The 18,260-nt window shown below is 49.5% G+C and overlaps 1 protein-coding gene across 3 annotated transcripts in view; it reads left to right on the top strand.

Moving 5' to 3' along the window:
* PLXNA1 (plexin A1) overlaps positions 1 to 18,260 on the top strand; it is a 324,181-nt gene that overhangs the window by 292,603 nt on the left and 13,318 nt on the right. For 2 of the 3 annotated variants that reach the window (XM_054034036.1, XM_054034035.1), the window contains exons 24-30: positions 2,777 to 2,923; positions 4,256 to 4,415; positions 5,424 to 5,545; positions 6,353 to 6,449; positions 7,133 to 7,323; positions 9,351 to 9,520; positions 13,075 to 13,287. In XM_054034036.1, coding sequence (XP_053890011.1) covers positions 2,777 to 2,923; positions 4,256 to 4,415; positions 5,424 to 5,545; positions 6,353 to 6,449; positions 7,133 to 7,323; positions 9,351 to 9,520; positions 13,075 to 13,287 — 1,100 coding nt within the window. The remainder of the gene's footprint in view (positions 1 to 2,776; positions 2,924 to 4,255; positions 4,416 to 5,423; positions 5,546 to 6,352; positions 6,450 to 7,132; positions 7,324 to 9,350; positions 9,521 to 13,074; positions 13,288 to 18,260) is intronic. The other variant, XM_054034037.1, reaches the window with a different exon arrangement.

Below are 18,260 nucleotides of genomic sequence, written 5' to 3'. Positions count from 1 at the left end.
GGGGGTCATGCATTCCAGTTCCACTGTAAGATGGCAACCAGTCTGGGCGCTGTCTGTCATCTTTGCTTCTGCTTGGAATGGACCAGAGAGTTAGTCAGAAAGAGTAAGGGGAAGGGGAGAACTGTCTGGCATAGGGCCATTGGTAATAGGCCACAGAGCCTTTCACCTCTTATATTTGATTGTGGCAGGGAGAGACCAAAAATCATTCCCATCTAATGGCCCATCTAATGGTGACCTGTGTGAAATGATCAGGTGGTGTCAGTCCAGCTGCAAGAGAACAGGGGTCTGCAGTGTGGAAAACCCACCGTGATTGGCACTAATTGCTTCCCCTTGCTGGAGAGCTCGGCAGAGAAGCCAAGGATTGAATGGACTATAGGGACATACCTGTCATTTTTAGAGGGAGTCTCTGCAGGCCTGGGTGGAGGAAGCTCGTACTGCAGTTGCCTGGGCTGTACTGCTTCCTCTAGGCTGACAACCTGTCACCGTTCCAGAGTGCTAAACTTGCTTTAAAGGATCAAATTGGTTAATTAGTTAATGTCTCTCCACCCCTTTGCATACAGAAAGCCCCGCATTCCACATTCATTTTCTTTCAAAAGGGGGATCTTCAGAGCCTCACTGGGCTGGAAAACAAAATGGGTCAGTGCTCAGGGGTGACATTTTTAAAAAGCAATCTGCTACGGCAGCGGGTTCCTGTAGAGAGTGGGGCCGGACTGCCGGCGAGAGGGAGAAAACTGCGTGTTGCGAATGGAGCAGATAAACGAGATGTGACCATGAAGCCTGCTCCAATTTATTCTTCATCTGTGTCACTTTCCCCTGGCTGGGAGTTTTACAGGAGCTTTTATAAGCAATCAAAGGAAGTGACTCCCTTTCTTAACTCTCATGAAAGCAGGCAAAGAAAGTGAACTAGAAAGGCAGGCGCGTCTCCGCCGGCTGGAATGGAATTGCTGAGCGGGCTTGTTGGTTTACGGTCATTATTTTGCTTTTGCGTTACGAGGAAGCTATTAATAAACAGCACGGCACCCACACTGGGGCTCTTTCTCCCTCTCTCTCTCTTTTCCAAGCTGACTTAATGAAGCCAAGTTTGCAAATGAAACATAATTTCAAAGACAGGCGTGTTGTCGGAAGGTCTGGGGATGATGTATGCCTGTTCCTGCTCGTTAGCAGCTGTCTCTTTAATTACCGCAGATGCTAACGAGATGCTAACAGCATATGGTGACAGGGAGAGCAGCCGCACTTTGCACCAAAGTAGAATTTATTTGTAAGGCGGACGGGTTGGGGGGGTGGTGCTGGTTGGGTGGAAGCTGTTGGATTTTTTTCTTGCCTCCCCGCCCCTCTTCCTGGCCCTGTTTGGTTGGGGTAAAGCCTGCTTCTGGGAGGCACATGCAGTTCAGAGGGAAGGTTCAAGTTGTGGGGCACTATGTTAGCAGTGTCATTGCTGTGGGACTTGGCTCTCCCGTTTCCCCCACTCCCACGTCCCTGCTCTCCCAGTCCCCCTTTCATCTCCTCACCACTTCCATTTGCCCTGACCCCGGTACATTTCCATCCCATCCCCCCTCACACTCCACCCCTCCCCTAGAACCCTTGGCGCGCGATGGTACCGTACCTATACCCTTGGCCTGGCCTTGTTTTTTTCGAGAATGTTGCAGTTTAATACATTTTCCATTGTGGCCCCTTTTCATGCATCACTGTCCTGTAGTAATGCTCATTTCCATTTGTCTTCCCCGCCCCTCTTTATGGGGCAGTGGTGGCTGAAGGGTTGCAGAGGAGTTGGGTAGCCCGTTGTTTGACAGTGAGGACATGCCCTGCTTCCTAAGCAGGCAACGTGGGTGGCCACGTGACTGGGTGAATTGAAGGAAACCCTATCACTCAGCCCAAGCCTCCACTGAGAAGCCAGCGGAAGAGGTTGTTGGTAGTGAGTTGGCCTCTTAATCATTCTGTCTCTTGAATCTGGCTGTGGGCCCCATTGCCATAATATCAGCGTTGCCTATTTATCCTTCTTTCCACCTGAGTCTGGCCTCTCAAAGGAAGCTAAGGGTGTAATCCTTGGTTCTCCCGCTTTGTAATCCTTGGGTGGGGTCCGTGATGCTACCCCTCCCTGCCCTCTTTGGCAGGGTGTCCAGTTCGTGGGTGGTTTCCTTTGGCCAGTTCAGGCCATCGATCATATTCCACAAGCTCAGAAAACCCAAGATGGCTGACAGAGCTCACCCAGATCAGATTTAGAGGGGTGCTCTGAGCACAGACTAGCTCTGCTGCTGACTCACTGTCTGACCTGGAGCTTAACCTCTCTGCCTGCATCTCCCCACCTGTAAAATGGGCTCACTCCTACCTGAGCAGGGTTCGGCAGAGAATGGCTGGAAAGCATTGTGGGAATGGGCTAGGCGTTATGATTGTAACTAAAAAATAAACTAGGGACTTGTGCAATGAAACAAACAGCAGCTGGTTCTGAGGGCGATAAAAGGAGGTAAATTGCCTCCATTTGCCCCAGCTGTTGAGATCACAGCACGGGTCATTTTTGTGCACACATAGGGCAGTATTTTATAGCTAATGCTCCCAAAAGCATTTGGCAACATAGCATGTTTGCTATTGGTAACAGAGCTGCAGAAAGGTAGCCTGGGACTATCTTGGCAAGTGCTGGGGACAGTATTTATAAAGCCACACACTGGTGATTGAACATGGCAGACTCCTGCATTCTGCTTCTCCTTGCACTAGCTGAGGGCTTCCTTGAAGGGTTAGGGTTGGTGTCTGGTGGTTTCTCACCTCTCCCTTTACCCCACAGGAGTGTGCTGGAGAGCCTCTCTTTATGCTGTACTGTGCCATCAAACAGCAGATGGAAAAGGGACCCATTGACGCCATCACCGGAGAGGCTCGCTACTCGCTGAGCGAAGACAAGCTGATCCGGCAGCAGATTGACTACAAAATGCTGGTTAGTGCAAGCGGGAGCCTCGCCCAGGACTGGTTCTTGCCAGGACCCCTAGGTTCAGCTATTTAACGAGGTCTTTGAGGCGCCCAAGGTACTTTGCAGAGGGCAGTTCGTGTCTCATTTTTCTCTCTCTAGCATCCCTGGTAGTGCCTCTTACCCTGACTGACCGCGTTGTTCTTCACGTGTCCTGGGCTGGGGAGGGTGGGTGAGGCATGACAGGGCTCGCCATCGCAGGAGAGCTGAGAGAGCTGAGCGCAGGTCAGCCCCCCCTCTTAGATGGATGGATGCAGTGCACTGACACACCCTGGGGCCCTGACAGAGATGGAGGGGGAAGGAGATGCTATTGAGCGTAGCCCATTGTGGGCAGGGGCTTGGACCAACCAGCCGATGGGTTTTCTGGGGTGGGATGAGGGTGTCCTTGCAAAGGACAGAGATGGCTGTAGGTATATATCTTCTTCCTTCTTTTCAGAGCCTGGAATTAGGTATTAGTTCTCACCTCCTCCCACCCCACCCACCTTGATTGCCTTGTCTGTCCAACCCCCTCTGGGTGATTCAGTAAAACCCTTCCCATGACTGAACCCAGTGCTGACTCCTCCCTGCTTATCTTCAGTTGGATTGCTTTGGAAGTGTGGGGGCGGGGCATTGGTCACCCTTCTATTGCCTATTATCCACAGAACATGCATTGAGCTCTTACCATTCATAGCTAAGGGCTTGTCTACATTTAAAAGGCTCTAGTGGCACAGCTGGGCCACTGTAGCGCTTCAGTGTAGACAGGAGGGGTTCACCTATTGGCATAGGAAATCCATCTCCCCCACTCAGGAGCTTGGATTTTTCACACCGCTGCCTGATTTAGTTAATCCAGCCTCATTTTCTAGTGTAGGCCAGCCCTACAATTATGTAGGAATAGTCTCTCTGAAGCACCATCTATTGCTTTGTCCCATCAAAACATCTGTGAAGTTGGAACTGCTGATTGTCCCATGTTGTGCTCTCCAGAAGGTGGGGACAGGGACTTCTCCTACTCCACCTTCTCTGGAATGCGTCCAGGCGTGGGTGTGGCTCAGGATTGCACTGTTCTGTGGGTTTGTTCTAGTTTGCTGGCTGCTGGGATCCCCTTGTTGATATCTCTCTGCCTTCCTGGGGTGAGGGGGTTAATTATATTCAGCTTTGGGGTCAGGGGAATGCTTCAGAGCTGCCACTCTTCAAAACTAACTGCCCCTGGATGTGGAGGCACAGCCAGTAGACAGCTGTGTGACCTGTGCCCCTGGCTATATGTTCCTGGCCAAAGGTGAGGTGCGTCCCATCACACAAGTCTCTCTGCTTCCCTGTGCTGCACAGACGCTGAACTGCGTGAACCCTGAGAATGAGAATGCCCCCGAGATTCCCGTCAAGGTTCTGAATTGCGACACCATCACACAGGTGAAGGAGAAGCTGCTAGATGCCGTCTACAAGGGCGTGCCCTACTCCCAGAGACCCAAGGCAGGAGACATGGACCTGGGTGAGATTAAGAGACAGAGGCATTTGCCATATGGGTAGGACAGAAGGAGCATCAATGTCAACTGGAAGATCCTGATGCGAGGGGCCTCAAGCTAGTCTGAGTGTTTCCATAGAAGGTGGAGGCAGAGCACCCAATGCAGGTGTCCTGTAGAACACATGGCCCAGAATGACCATTGCATTTGATACTGTCTTAATCCACCACTGCGTAACAATGGGGAACGTGTATCCAGTAGCTACGGGCTAGCTGTTCAGTATGCAAGGTACACACAGCAGTGTGTATGACGGAAACAGCTTGGTGTTAAATGCTCCACACTGGCAAGCAGGAAACCTGAATGCAATTCCCAGGCCTGGACTCCTGCCCTCCAAGCTGCCCAAGACAGGCTGTGTAGCAGAGATTGTTTTTAGACCCCCGAGAGGGTGGGAGAGCCACACATCTCCCAACAGCGACCCCGGGGAATGGTTTGAAAGGAGCATTGACTGGAGCTTCAAAGCAGGGGAGGAACCATTCAGTCCCTTTGGATGGGGTTCTGGTGCTAGAGGCTTTGACCTCAGAGCAACGGCTGCAAACTATGGAGGAATCGTCACGGTGACAACAAAGATGGGAGGAACCTGGGGAATAAAACTGTGCATTGTAACAACTGGAGGGCGGTGGGTTGGAGACATCTCTGGGTTGGTTTGTGATCTGCATTCCTGGCAGTGGGTTGAGACTAGAGCAGAGGAGACCAGAAATGGTGACCCATCCCATTCCCAGCCAGGGGCAGGAGGATGGAGACTAGAGTAAAGTTAGCTCAGTGATGCCAGACCCAAACTGATGCCCAGTTTCTTCACTTGGGTGCTTAGAAATGGCTTTTAAACAGCGACACACCCAGTGCATTAGATACTCTGTAGAGGGAGCAGCTTCCTACCTGTTTGTGCCAGGGCTCCTTCTCTCTCCCTCTTCCCTTCCCATTCGTTTTGTGTCCCATCTAGAGTGCCACTAACTCCCTGTCTTTCTCTTTCATTGGTGCAGAGTGGCGGCAGGGCAGGATGGCCCGAATCATTCTACAGGATGAAGACGTGACCACAAAGATAGACAATGATTGGAAAAGGCTCAACACCCTCGCTCACTACCAGGTCCGGTCGCCCACCGGGGTAAACCACTGGGGTAGGGCAGTGGGCAGTTGCCAGCTGTCAAGGAACTTGGCCTAGCCTGGCTACCTGGAGGTTTAATGCTCTTCTCTAGCATGTTGTGGGAACTGGGTTTGGCTGCTAGCCACATCCCTCACTTCTAGTGCTGCAGGGAGACCAGGCCAGCGGGCCTAATGGCCACTGCTCTGGGCTGGCATCTGGAGACTTAGGTTCACTACCCAGTGTTTTGATCTCTGGGGATGGCGGGTAACACCTGTGAGCCTCACAGAGTGGAGATGAAGCTGCTCATCTCCCTGCCCAGCAAACCCACCAGCGAGTGAGGGAACAGCATCTATTGGTTCTGATGAGCATCCCATTTAGTGCTTCCCAGATGGAGGGATAGGATTGCAGCTGGAGGCCTTCACGGTGTGTGTGTAACGGGATAGAAGATTGTTTCAGGGCTACATCAAGGCTTTGGGGAATCCTCTCCTTTCCCAAGGGTCAGTGAAGGGCCAGATCAGGGATCCCTACTATCTTATCTGAATTTCAAGGCAGCTGTTGGGATTCCCATTGAAACCACTTAGATCCAAGGGGGTCCACTCTAGATGGGACACAAAACAAACGGGAAGGGAAGAGGGAGACAGAAGGAGCCCTGACACGAACAGGTAGGAAGCTGCTCCTTCTAAACCTCCAGGTACCCAGGCTAGGCCAGAGGCTTTGTTGTGTGTAGTCGGTGGAGAAGGGTGGTTCTGGTTTGCATTTCCCTTGCTGTGCAGAACCTTGCTGTGCATCTCCATGAGTCACATTCTGGTCACTCTGCTCTGCCTTTAGGTGACTGATGGCTCCTCTGTGGCACTGGTGCCCAAGCAGAACTCGGCATACAACATCTCCAACTCTTCCACCTTCACCAAGTCACTCAGCAGATACGGTGAGTGTGGAGAAAATCCCACAGCCTGCTTTCTGGAGCCAACAGGAACAGCCCTTCTGGATGGGCCAGGGACGAGGGTGTGTACGCAAAGCACAGAACAGAAAAGGAGGCAGACTACAGCATGCATGATGTATTGAAACAAGCACCACCAAACTTCCCAGCTCTCTTGTGCCCTCCCATTCGCTTTGGGCTCCATCCAAACAATGAGCACAGCCTCCGGTAACCACGTGCCCTTCTCCTTTATTGGTGCAACGTGGTACACAGTTGAAATGTACATCTGGGGCAAACAGGGAGCGCTGCTAAGGGATCTCCCGTCCTAGACAGCGAACACACAGGTTGCAAATTCAGATAGGCACAGGGACATCCGAGTCAAGGAAGGTTTGTGTAAGTGAATTTCAGGTGCACAAGAGGTGCTGCATTTGCAGCTTGTAGCCTGAAGTCCTTTGTGCACCCCAGAACAGGAACAGTACAAGAATCTGCAGAGCAACTTTGCTCACACTGTCCTGCCAGTGTGCCTCCACCCTGGTTGGAAGGGAACATTCTGTCTGCTAAGACTAAAGCAAGAGGCCAGATTGTGGGTGTGGTTGTTCTGTGGACACCTGTCTGCAGGCGAAGAGAAGGGAGGTAGAGGGCAAGCAGACAGGAGGGAAGGGAAGTTCCCATTATGTTTGGTTTTCCCACAGAGAGCATGCTCCGGACAGCCAGCAGCCCCGACAGTCTACGTTCACGGACCCCCATGATCACGCCCGACCTGGAGAGTGGTACCAAGCTTTGGCACCTAGTGAAGAATCATGACCACATGGACCAGCGGGAGGGAGACCGGGGCAGCAAGATGGTGTCCGAGATCTATCTGACCCGTCTGTTGGCCACCAAGGTACAGCACCGGGAAGCAAGGATGCCTGGTTGCATTCAAAGGGGGAGGTGAGGTTGGAGATGAGGGTGCTAACTGGGAACCATTCCTGGGGTCCCCTTGATTGTGCCAGCCAACCAGCTTCCTTGCCTGGTTACAGTACAGGTCAAATACAGATAACTCTAGCTAAATGCCTTTAATATCGCCTATGGCCAGGGAGCAGTCTGGAATCAGGTTCATGCAGCTACCGCGACCTACCCTTTCTCTGATCTCCCAGCAGCTTGGCCCCAGAAGTTTGTACCTCCCACTGTTACAGCTGCATCAAGCAGGATTCAAAATGTGCCCCATCTGTCCTGTTGCCTTTGAGTTCCACCAGGTGGCTCTGCCCCGCCCCTGTTGTCTCCATAGTCCACCACATAACCCTGCCCTGCTATCTTCAGACTCAGCCCCCACCAGTGCTAAGCTCCACCATAGGGCTCAACCCCCATTCCTGCTGTCTCTTCACCTAACCAAGCACTTGCAGCACTGATTACATCTGGCCAAGCAAATAGCTGCAAAGCCCAGTTTTGCTGCCAGGCTGTTGAAGAAGCAAAGCTTCCACCCATCCTGCAGTTGCTGCAAACACTGATTTCCCCAGTGCTCGTTGTTCGAGTGGTGAGAGATGTTATCATTTTACCAGTTCTTTGCATTTGCAAAAGAGGGGCTGGGATAGCTTAGGACACAAATGCTCTAAATTCTGCCATTGCCACATGTACGGTCAATAGGAGAGGCAGACAAAATCCTACTGCTGTGCTTTGAGGGGAGGGACCCCCCTGTTAATTGCAGGAGCTGAGATACACATGCTATACGGTATTCCTTCTCCTCCAAACCAAGCCCCACCATCAACTGTACTAGTCGGCTATGGACTTTAACTCCTTCGCTACTGGTGACCTGCACTGCTGTTATATTTCCAGTGGCACTCTGTGGAGCTCAGTGGCATGGTAGAACAAACCTGGACCATTCAGAAGCAAATCAAATGTGTTCTGCCCACGCCGAGCTAATGTAGTCAATAACACAGCAAGTGCATTCTATCTGGGATGGACCTGGTGCATTTGGCAGCAAATCAGAGACATCAGACTGTAATGTCTCGGGGGCAGGGACCGTGTCTTGTTTCTTTGTATAGTGCCTAGCACACTTTTGAGGTGCTCAGTGAAGAAATAATGATGATGTACTTCATACATTTGGTATCAGGGCAAGTACATCTTACCTGGGCATGCTCAAAACCTTCTGCAGCACAGCACCTGCTGTATGTCTGAGACTGACCTAGAGAGGAAGGGTAGGCTACGGCACTGAATCAGGACTCAGGAGATCCAGGTTCACTTAGCACTCATGTGTCTGTGTTCCCCATCTGTATAATGGAGATAATACTTCCCCAGCTCGTAGGGGAGCTCAGGGTAAATTCATTAATGTTGGTGAAGGACTCAGACACCCTAATAGGAGTCATTTGGTCTATATGGTATTTTTCTTTTGATTAGTTAACTCCAATAGTTCCTTTCAGTTGGGTTTCCAAGTCGAGCTCTGCTAACCAGGGGTTAAAAGCCACGACCACGTCTATCTTTGGAATCCAGTAACCAAACAATACAGCGCCATAAAAAAATGAATCATCCAAATGGGTTTCCCTCATTATTCAGACAGGGCAGTGACCATGAAGGAGGGACTCTGCCATGCTGTAAAGCAGCACAATATATTTATCTTTTGGGGTAGACACGTAGTGGCTTGTGTTATGATGCCAGACAACACCCCAGAATCTCTGACGCAGGCTTGTGAGATCTTCTTGTCACCACAGTGTATTCTCCCCATTAAGGACCAGTGTGGTTCCATTGATTTCCTTGATACCTCCTTTGGCTTCGGGCCTCCTCCCCACAGCCCCGTCTCGGATGATGGACCGTTACTGGTGATAGCAGTGATGTTAATATCTGAAATGGATGGCTAGCCCCATTGCTTTCTCCTTTCTTCCAATGCTTGACTTTCTGGGCAGTACTGAGCAGCAACTCCCCCTTTCTCATCTCCAGGGCACCTTGCAGAAGTTCGTCGATGACCTGTTTGAGACCATCTTCAGCACGGCACACCGCGGGAGCGCCCTGCCCCTGGCCATCAAGTACATGTTCGACTTTCTGGACGAACAAGCCGACAAACATCAGATCAACGATTATGACGTCAGGCACACCTGGAAGAGTAACTGGTAATTGGGCAGGTGCCGGGGGAGGGAAAGGTGTTTGTGCTATCCCAGCTAATGAATGTCTCCAAGCTTCTGAGGTGAAATTTGGTTATGTCAACCTCAGCCAAGGCAGATTAACACTAAAAGTGACCTGGGTCAGCTGGAAACGTAGGGCACCTAAGCCTACTTGTATACCAGTATTTCTTGGGGTGGGTGAGTCGCAGGCACATTCTGCTATAACAAGTAGTCCCAGCAATGCCACCCTTCCCATAAACGTCATATCCTGAAGTACTAGGTGCTCCATGATTGAAGTATGGCTGGGCTGTGCAGTTAAATGTCCAGCTCACCTGGAGATTGATGGGATGTGGGCTCCTAGCTCCCTAGGCACCTTTGCAAACTCTAGGCTATATTTTCGTACCACCCGTCCTACCAGTGTTTGTGATGTGCACTCCAGCCTGCCACATAGCCAAGCATGTCGTAATGAAGATAGTGTAATACCACACACGCATCCTCCCTAGCCGAGCCTGAAGAACCGACCCATCAGGCTTGCTAATCACTTCCAGGAAAGGGGGGCAGGTGCTGATGAGATCTCCATGAACAATGTGATGGGGCTAGCACTCCACCGGGTATAGGCTTCGCTTCTCCACAACTCCCCCCTCGCCCGGCATTCTTCTTTTCTGCTGCCTCGCTGATTTCATCTCTCTGATCTCCTTGCCGCTACTGGCAACGAGTACATACGTTCCCATGTCTGGCATTTGTTAAATGGCAGCCAAATTGCTTTTGTATAGTTCAGTAACTGTCGGCAATTAGCAGGGTAGGAAAAGAAACATTTTTAAATGGAGATATGAGAGTGCGGAAGCACTCGGAACTGATTTATAACTCTGCTTTCTATATTAAAGGAAGGAAGGAGTTGGTGGGGGGGCCCAGTTCCACAGGGCCTAGGATGCAGGCTCCTGCATACTAATGTTCACGCTTATCTCTGGGCGCTAATTTGATGTGTGGAGCTGATTTCTTGAGGCCGCTCCCTTCACGGATTGAAATATGTATGTGCATCCGGCACCCTCATTATAAGAGTCCCGGGGAGCCCAGATTTGGCATCTTAGACAGAAGCATTGTTGATGACATAGGGAAACTTAGGAGGGGCTCTCAGGGGTTTTATACCAGGGATCGATCGCTGAGGACCTTCTAATGAGAGTTAGATGCTACTGAGAGGAGGGTGATATAAGGATAGAATAGAAGAGGGGCATGCATATGTGCTGTGAGCAAGCACGTGGTCTGTCACTAGCCAGGATTCCCCTCTCTTGCTGTGAGCCCATCTGATTCATAGATTTGCTATCTCAATATCTGATGTAGCCTACGTTTTCCTCAGATAATAAATGCCCTAGTGAGTCCCTTAAAGAGCCCAACAATTCTCCTCCCACATGAGCCTGTCTGGGACCTTTGTAAAGTTCCACGAGAGGTTTTAGAAAGGATCAGCTGAGGGGGGAAGGAGATGTTGCACAATTTGGCATAAGCCATAGGGTCTGGGCATAAGCAATGGCTGTTCCATGGGAATGGAACCCGCTCCTATGGAATGGGAGCAGATAGCTGAGCCGGTCCTAAGAACCGAGGCAGTAGCAGTGTTCAGAGGGTTAAACGGGACTCCTGAGGTTTTGATCAATGGGCTGTGGAAGCTTTGGTTTTCTGATAAGGTGGGATTTGGGGTTATGAGTGTGTGGGAGGAAAGGGGAGGGGAAGGACACCCAGAGGACTTGGAATGGAGATGACTCACTTGGGAGGTGGCAGTTGGACAGGAAAGAGAGGAAGAATACTGTGATGGCCTTCCTTTAGGATCCTTGAAGACCCCATTGTGGCTGTGGGCCAGCAGGGAACTATTCCAAAGCAAAGTCTCTCCCAGACCCCTATGCCATACAAAATCTTTAGGAGCCCCTGCAATGTTGGAGTTACTTCAGAGGGAATGCATTAAAAACACCATTCACTGATGTAAATTCCAGGCACACCCTCCCTAGGCCCTGGGTATGTGAGGTTTGTAAATTGTCCTCCACCAGCACCCGTGCCCCAGATAGCTACAATAACCCAAGGGAGGGGAAAACTCCTAATGTAGAGTGAATGCCTACATCCATAGACTCCAGGAGGGGAGTACCTGGGAGCCATCAGCACCTCGTGTCATTGGCTTCCTCCTCTCCTGTGTGACTTGGCCTATGAGGAATACTAAAGTTGAGTCTACATGATGCTAGACCTTTGCTGGCCCCCATCTTAGAATCACAGAAATGTAGGGCTGGAAGGGACCTTGAGAGGTCATCAATAGAACCTTGCATAGATACAAAATTTGTATCCGCATCCGATCCGCAAACATGGCCCGTGGATGTAAGGTCTGTGGATATCCACAGATTTGCAGGGCTCTAGTCATCAAGTCCAGCCCCCTATGCTGAGGCAGGCCAAGTATACCTAGGCCATCCCTGACTGGTTTTTGTCTAACCCTTTCTTAAAAACCTACAATGAAAGGGGTTCCACAACCTCCCTTGGAAGCCTACCTCAGAGCTTCATTACCTTTATAGCTGGAACATTTTGCCTAATATCTAATTTAAATCTCCCTTGCTGCAGATTAAGCCCATTACTACTTGTCCTGTGTTCAGTGGACATGGAGAACAATTGATCCCCATCCTCTTTATAACAGTCCTTAACATATTTTTGAAGAGTGTTTTCAGGTTCCCCCTCAATCTTTTCCCAAGACTAAACGTGTCCAGTTTTTTAACCTTTCCTCATAGGTCAGGTTTTCTAAACCTTTTATCATTTTTGTTGCTCCCTCCAATTTGTCGACATCTTTTGTAAAGGGTGGTGCCCAAAACTAGACATAGTGCACCAGCTGAGGCCTCACCTGTGCCAAACAGAACGGGACAGTTCCCTCCCGTGTCTTCCATACAACACTTCAGGTCGACGTCCTCATTTTACAGGCACGTGGTCATAGCTGTGTCCTGTTTGTGTGGTGCTGCATCTGTTTAGTAATGCCTGGGCTTTTATGAGAGGTAGGGCATTGCAATTCCTGGTTCCATGCCCACAAACCCCACTGGGGTGAAGTGTCTATGACCAAAGTTGTGTGGTGAAGTGGCAGCTGCAGGGTAGGAGCCAATTTATTCCTAACCAGCACCACTACTGGATCAGACAGAGGCAGGCTGTAGTGATTAGGGAATCTTTCCTAGCACCTACAATCGTCATTTGACAGCAAACTGATGCAGGGACCCCAAAGCATCCTCAAGTCCCGATCACCTCTGCCCTCTTTGAAATTGCTGACAAGGTCGAGAAGTTCCTCCCCCGAGGCCTCTCTCTTACTGTGCCCAGTGGATAGAAATGACCATATTCAGGATAAGTTTGAGGGTGTGATAGCCCAGGTGTCCAGGATGCCATTGGGGCAGTAGGTGAATGAATGTTTTCCCCAAATTGCTTATCTTTTTGTGGGGTTGGGGGAGAAGACTGCCAAATTCAGGCTTGAATCTGCCAAATTCAGGAAGCTGTCTGCACTAGCTCCTGTCTGGGGCCTTGTTTCCTGCAGTGACCATCTCTGTTCTTTCTTTCCTCAGTCTACCTCTGCGTTTTTGGGTGAATGTGATTAAGAACCCCCAGTTTGTGTTTGACATTCACAAGAACAGTATTACTGATGCTTGCCTATCCGTGGTGGCTCAGACATTCATGGACTCCTGCTCAACTTCTGAGCACAAGCTAGGGAAAGACTCTCCCTCCAACAAACTACTGTATGCCAAGGACATCCCCAACTATAAGAGCTGGGTAGAAAGGTGAGTGACCTCAGCATTGCTTCCTCCGTGCTGTATATACATTATGTCTGCAATATGCATATGGGGAAATTACAGACCTCATAGTCCTTATTGTGCATGGACTTGATTAATGCAGTGATCCTTCTAGGTTGTTGTTCATCCTTTGAGTTCGAAGATGATCATGACATCATTGATTGGTTTGGTTTCTGTGAGCACGTGAGTGGCTGATCAGGCCAATTTGAGCTTTCAACTGTCTCTGGCACACTGAACAAGAGATACCACTATGGGTTACTTGATTAATCTTATCTTCATCCGTTTCCTCAGACAGCCCACGTGAAAGTGGTTCAGCTTTATAACGTGACATCTGTACACTGTCCAGGTTTCGCAGGCATACGTCAAAGTTGGCAACATGATGGCTTTGTAGACCTTCAGTTTTGTTTGGTGCCTAATGCCTCTGCACTCGGACACATTTGCACAGTGTCTGCCAAAGGCCATGCTTGCTTTGGCAGTTCTGGCATTGGTTTCATCGTTGATGTGAACTGCATGTGAGAGTGTACTGCCGAGGTAGGCGAACTTGTCCACTGCCTGCAGGGTTTGGCCATTCACTGTGATAGCAGGCTCTACCTAAGGCTTTCTTGGTGCAGGCTGGTACATCGCTTTTGTCTTCTTGATGTTGATTGTGAGACCAAAATTGTCAGAAGGTGAAGAGAAATAGTCCATACTCTGCTATATGTCAGACAGAGATTTGGAATTCAGGGAACAGTCATCAGCAAACAGAAGGTCATTAAGAGTCACTTTCTGTATCTTCATCTTTGCCTGTAGCCTCAGCAGATTGAAAAGCTTGCCATCAGTCTGGTATCTGATGCCAATCCTGGTGTCACAGTCATGAAAGGCATCTGTAAGCATGACAGAGAACATCATACTGAAGAGGGCTTGGTTAATGCGGTGATTTTTCTATAGATAATCCTCCACAGGTGGATGGCAGAAGAGTCTCACTAACTATCTGCTGGAAGGTGGTCTTCTAGGAAGTGGAAAGTTCAGGAGGTCAGGGGCATCTGCCTGCTAATGGAGCCCCTTAGTGCCTTGTTTTGGGGTTGACATTTGGAGGCAGCCATTTATGATTGTTTATAGGGGAGCTGGGAGTGATGTCTGTCTTGAGATTGCCTAACATTTTCTATTGTAAGAGATTCTTGTGATCTTTGTCAAAAGCTCTAATCTCTGTTGTTTGCAGCAGGCCTTTGAAATTCATCAAGAAGAAAGCCCTTGGGCTAGAGAAGTGCCTCTTCTTTGTTCCATGAAAATCCATTCAGGTTTTGCTGAGAAACAAAGTGTTGAAAATTGCCATTTCTCTTCTCTCATGTCTGCTCCTCAGGAAAAGTTTGGGAGCCTTCTAAAATAATAGTTGAACATGAACATTCTAAGGCAGAGCCCAGGCTACTGTCAAAGCAGCAGCAGCTGTTGCCACTGCACTGGGGATTCCCAGGTGCTGCCAGAGCAGCTATAGCGGGGATGAGGGGGGAGAACCAGGCCAGGACCCCCTGAACTATCCTTCAACCCAGCACCTTGCTCAGTCGCCCATCCCCCATTCTGGGATAATAGCCTTCTGCTGTCATTAGCTGATGTAGCAGGTCCTGTGACTCAAGTGGTAGATGGCTGTGCTGCAATGCTGACATTTCCTGGTTCAAACCCTGCTTGTGATGTATGGTTGGGTGTGGTAACAGTCAAACATAATCGTTTTTTTTAACCTTTGTCTTTTTAAAGAAAATCTAGGAAATTACATTCAAAAAAGACGTAAAGTTATTTAGGGTGCAAAGCTGAACACTCGAAAGTTAGGAAATGCCAGATTTAAAGTTGCCTGTGCAGCCTTAATTCTGCCTTCTTGTGCGTATGTATAATGCTAGTCTTTAACTACATGATCACGGTCCGTTTTCCCCACAGGGCCCCTGTGTCATTCAGTGCACAGGATGGCCGTACAAAGGGCCAAATTAAAGTTGCACGGGCAACCATACATCTGGCATTACCTAACTTTTGACTGCTTGATTTTGCCTTTTAAATAATGTTCTTGTAATGTTTTTCCCAATTAAATATTTATATTGGGGGGAGGGATAGCTCAGTGGTTTGAGCATTGGCCTGCTAAACCCAGGGTTGTGAGTTCAGTCCTTGAGGGGGCCATTTAGGGATCTGGGGCATAATCAGTACTTGGTCCTGCTAGTGAAGGCAGGGGGCTGGACTCGATGACCTTTCAAGGTCCCTTCCAGTTCTAGGAGATAGGATATCTCCATTAATTTATAACTCCATAGGGGCATGCATGGTGCTTTGCAGGCAAATTAAAAGACAAGGTTCCTGCCCTGAGGATCTTAGAACCTCAATTTGACTGAAAACACAAGAAAAATGTCAGCAGGCCGCAAGCAGGTCAGAAGAGGGCAGGACTGCCCTGTGGGGAGTAGGTTCTCCTCTCTGGGCTAAGAGGTTGGATTTCCCACCTCTCATCTGTGGTGGGGCTTTGTTGTGTAACTGCAGTTTTTTTCTTTGGAGGATTATCACTGCAAAGCTTTGCAGAAGGAAGGGTTTGAATGAAGGGAGGATGATTGACTGAACCTGGCAGTCCCAATGGAAGATCTGTCTGTTACGTCCATCATCATGATACCCAGGCAAAAAAAGGGCATTTTGCCAGTTGGCCACTCCAGGGAAGAAACAGAGTTAAAAGGGTGAGCATGCAGTAAGGGGGGAGGAGAGAGTCACACTCAGTTTTGCTTCCAGGCTGGCTGCATCCTGAGTCACTGTTATGCAAGGTGTGATCTCTCGGCTTGTAGGCATCCAGCTGGAACATTAGCAATCCATGGGATGTCGGTCCATTAGAGATGTCAGTATGTGCACTGAAAAATAATTGTGGCCCCTCATCCCTGCATACGTCTCGATCCAGAAAGGTTTCTCTGCTTCCTTTTGGCTGGAGATCTTGTACTGCAGACATGGATGCACGCATCTGCCCTGGGAGCCCCCTCATCATGCCCTCACCTGCCATGGAGTCACGCCTCCCATCAAGGGCATTTCAGACAGCGTGGTCTAGGCAAACTCAACCCTACAGCATGCCCTGGAGGATCTTGGTGTGATTTCAGTGGCCTTTAATTTAGAAGATGGCTGGAAATTGTGAGCCCCAAGGCTTGGACTTTCTGCCTTCCTAGTCCTGAAGTGGATGGAAGGTGTTTTCTATCCTGTAAGGAAAAATCTGAGAGGAAACGGATAAGAAACCACGTCTGATGTTCTCAGCTGCACAGTGGATCCCTTGGTGCCTGCTGTAGTTGGCAATTCTCTTCTCAAACCTTTGTTCTCCACTGCTCCTTAGAGGGTGAAGAGTCAGACTCTCCAGCTCTATCAGAATCTGTGGAGTCTCCATCCTCCCCGTTCCAAGTACAGCTGGAACCCCTGCTGGGCACTGCCCTGCGTAAGCATCTTAACCTGCGCTCTTGGCTGCTCTCAGTACCAAAGGATAGAGTGGGGCTCATGTTCATCTCCTGAAGGTGTTACACTGCCATCTGCTCCCACCCAAATGCCTGACCCAGCATCGTTCCACCTCAGTGAGATTGGATTCAGCTAATGATGATGATGCTAATAATCACAGTGCCGGAATGTTGACTGTGAATTGCATTGGCGTTTCATTTCCCTGGGGTTATGAGAGATAAAGCAAGGTGGTTTGAGCATTGGCCTACTAAACCCAGGGTTGTGAGTTCAATCCTTGAGGGAGGGATCTAGGGCAAAAATCTGTCTGGGGATTGGTCCTGCTTTGAGCAGGGGGTTGGACTAGATGACCTCCTGAGGTCCCTTCCCACCCTGATAGTCTATGATCTATGTTTGGGTGGGGTTTGCACTCAGTATTTACAGGTATTTGGAGTGGCAAGGCCTGATTGTCGAGGACAGCGCTGTTTTGCAGGAGAAGCCTGTGAAGGTATTAAGAACCTGATTGCTGAATGGACCTCAATCGGCCCTCAGAGTTTGCAACTTTACTTTCTGCCCACACAAAAATGGAGACCGTACATTTGATCATTTTGCCCTAAAATTTTTTCAAAATATCTTTAGGGAAACAAATATGAGCATGTTCCTGTGGGAAATGTTTAAAGGCAGCCATCCTGAGCACAGTGCCTGGTAGGTTTCTGTTCTGGGAATGGCTGAGCTCCTCCCCAGGAAAGCTCACCTCAGTCCGGCCAGGCCTTGCTTTTACCTCAGGAAGAGATGTACATGGGTGTCCCATGCATGCACTGGGAGCCCCTGCCATTGAGGGCAGCACAGAATATACTTGTATGGTTTGTGCAAGAATGTCCTGCCCCTGTGGATGACATGTGAATGCAGGAGACTGCTAAGCACATCAGATGATGCTGGGATAATGCACCTGCTGTTAGTCTGGGTGCCGTGGCTTTGAATCCCCATGGGTCCAATTTATACAGTTGCCTGAATTTGCTGAGCATACCGATGAGCCACCTAGTCCCGTATGCCTTCCTTTTGCCCTACCCAATCAAATCAGTGGGCCATGTAGGAGTGGGTGAGACCATTGGTCCATAACCCAAGTATTCCATCTCCTATCATACCTTATTGGTCCACTGGTTCATTTAGGCCAGTATCCTTCCTACAGCAATGGTCAAAACACTTCAGTGGAATGCTTGATTACCTGCCCTGTTTCTGGCTAACGCTGAGTGCTGTCTGGGTACAGGTGACGTGATGCCATGAAACGTTAGTCAGGGTGAAGTCACATTTTCTGTTGTTGATTCTGGTAAAGCAGGGTTCTCAGCCTCAGGGTCATGACCCCATGGTGGCTCATTGAGCTGTTTTCTGACATTTTTCACATTTTCTGCAGAATCTGTTTTCACTAAAAACCCAAACGGTTTCTGACCTTTTTGTTGAGCAGTAGCCTTTCCAAGCACAACTAGCCACAGTAATAAGGGCTACTGAATATACATCACCGAGGAAGGTGCAATTCATGAAATGTTCAGTACGGATGTGTA

The sequence above is a fragment of the Malaclemys terrapin genome, chromosome 7 (assembly GCF_027887155.1).
Source record: "Malaclemys terrapin pileata isolate rMalTer1 chromosome 7, rMalTer1.hap1, whole genome shotgun sequence".
NCBI lineage: Eukaryota > Metazoa > Chordata > Testudines > Emydidae > Malaclemys > Malaclemys terrapin.
Note: the sequence above shows the minus strand (reverse complement) of the source record. Positions and strands in the feature narration are given on the sequence as shown.